This window comes from Charadrius vociferus, unplaced genomic scaffold (genome assembly GCF_000708025.1).
Source record: "Charadrius vociferus isolate BGI_N301 unplaced genomic scaffold, ASM70802v2 scaffold567, whole genome shotgun sequence".
Taxonomy (NCBI): domain Eukaryota; kingdom Metazoa; phylum Chordata; class Aves; order Charadriiformes; family Charadriidae; genus Charadrius; species Charadrius vociferus.
This window is the reverse complement of record NW_009649304.1, coordinates 479,011-480,385: the sequence shown is the minus strand read 5'-3', so window position 1 is coordinate 480,385 and position 1,375 is coordinate 479,011. Positions and strand designations below refer to the sequence as shown.

At 62.6% G+C, this 1,375-nt stretch overlaps 2 protein-coding genes across 2 annotated transcripts in view; both read left to right on the top strand.

Annotated features, from left to right (window-relative positions):
• LOC104290097 (beta-crystallin B3-like) overlaps positions 1-1,375 on the top strand; it is a 369,903-nt gene that overhangs the window by 288,953 nt on the left and 79,575 nt on the right. The gene's annotated exons all lie outside the window — the stretch shown is intronic.
• Positions 1-1,375, top strand: part of SEZ6L (seizure related 6 homolog (mouse)-like) — a 94,681-nt gene that overhangs the window by 81,567 nt on the left and 11,739 nt on the right. The window contains exons 11-13 of the mRNA XM_009889166.1: positions 685-717; positions 867-981; positions 1,240-1,342. Coding sequence (XP_009887468.1) covers positions 685-717; positions 867-981; positions 1,240-1,342 — 251 coding nt within the window. The remainder of the gene's footprint in view (positions 1-684; positions 718-866; positions 982-1,239; positions 1,343-1,375) is intronic.

Sequence of the window (1,375 nt, the reverse complement as noted above, 5' to 3'; positions counted from 1 at the left end):
GGGGACAGGGGCGGCCGCAGCCTCGGTCCCCAAGCCGGGACAGCCCAGGTACCTTCGTCTGGCTGCAGACTCCCAGCGGTTCTCTAACTGGGGGCTGAACTCACCTGAAACCTGGGTGCTTTTCTGGATTTGTGCTGCGCAAGCTCTGGTGCCGCAGGGAGGGGGAGAAACTCCCCTGGGCACTGTGCTGGCGGTGTGGGGCGCATGGGGCATCGCTTGCTCTCCTTGCTTTGTTGCTTCCCGGAGCAGTTTGCCCAGGCTCAGCAGGGATGCTCTCCTCGGGCGCCCACTGAGATGGGACTGCTCAGCCCCAGGGAAACCCCTCGGCGCTGGTCTTAGCGCGCTTTCTGGACACAGCGCAGTCCTGCCGTCACCACTAAGCTGCAGGGATGAATTGTTCTTCGTTACTGTTTAATGGGACTACGTGGAGACCTTGTCTCTTGGGCAGCGGGGCTCTCTGGAGGGTACCACCGCCCCAGGCAGGTGCCTGGCTTCCCTGCCCCGCTCACTCCCACGCGTTCACTTACAGAGATCAAAGCTTATTTAAAAAAATGAAAGTTTGCAGCGTGGCTTGGGACCAAACGGTGCAGGGAGAGCCCGAGCCCGGGCTCCCCACACAGCTGACAGCTGCCGGCACCCAGTCGAACCCAGTTATGTACCAGTAACTCCCTATTTCTCTTCCAGTGAATCAAGACAGCTTTGAACATGCTCTGGAAGGTGAGTGGCATACGTTTGGTGGATGAGCCCTGCGCCGGGCGCTCAGCCAGAGCCGGCGTGGGGCTGGGGAGGAGGGAGGGGAGGAGCAGAGGCAGAGGGGGACCCCAAGGTGCTTGCACGTGCCGACGTAATAGATCTTGTCCTTTTAGTAGCAGAAGCTGCTGCAGAGACATCGCTGGAGGGAGGAAATATGGCCTTAGCCATATTCATCCCGGTGCTGATCATCTCCTTGCTGCTGGGAGGAGCGTACATCTATCTCACAAGGTGGGGTGTGCAGGGGGCTGGGGGGCCGGCGGCAGAGCCCCGTGGCACCATGGCCAGGGCTGGCTCAGCATCGCCATGCCCTCCCCGGCCACAGGCCCCGGGCACGGTCCTGGGGAGCCAGGCACCGAGCTCCCGCTCCGGTGCCCCCGGAGTGCTGGTGGGGAGGCGGGATGGGGGGGACGTGGGAGGATGGGGCTGGCCCTGCTTTGCGCTGAGGTCGTGCCGTGCAGCCCGGTGACTCTTGCGTCTCCCCCGCAGGTGTCGGTACTACTCCAGCCTCCGCCTGCCCCTCATGTACTCCCACCCCTACAGCCAGATCACGGTAGAAACGGAGTTCGACAACCCCATTTATGAGACAGGAGTGAGTCCTGCTGCACGCGTTCCTCCCTGGGGA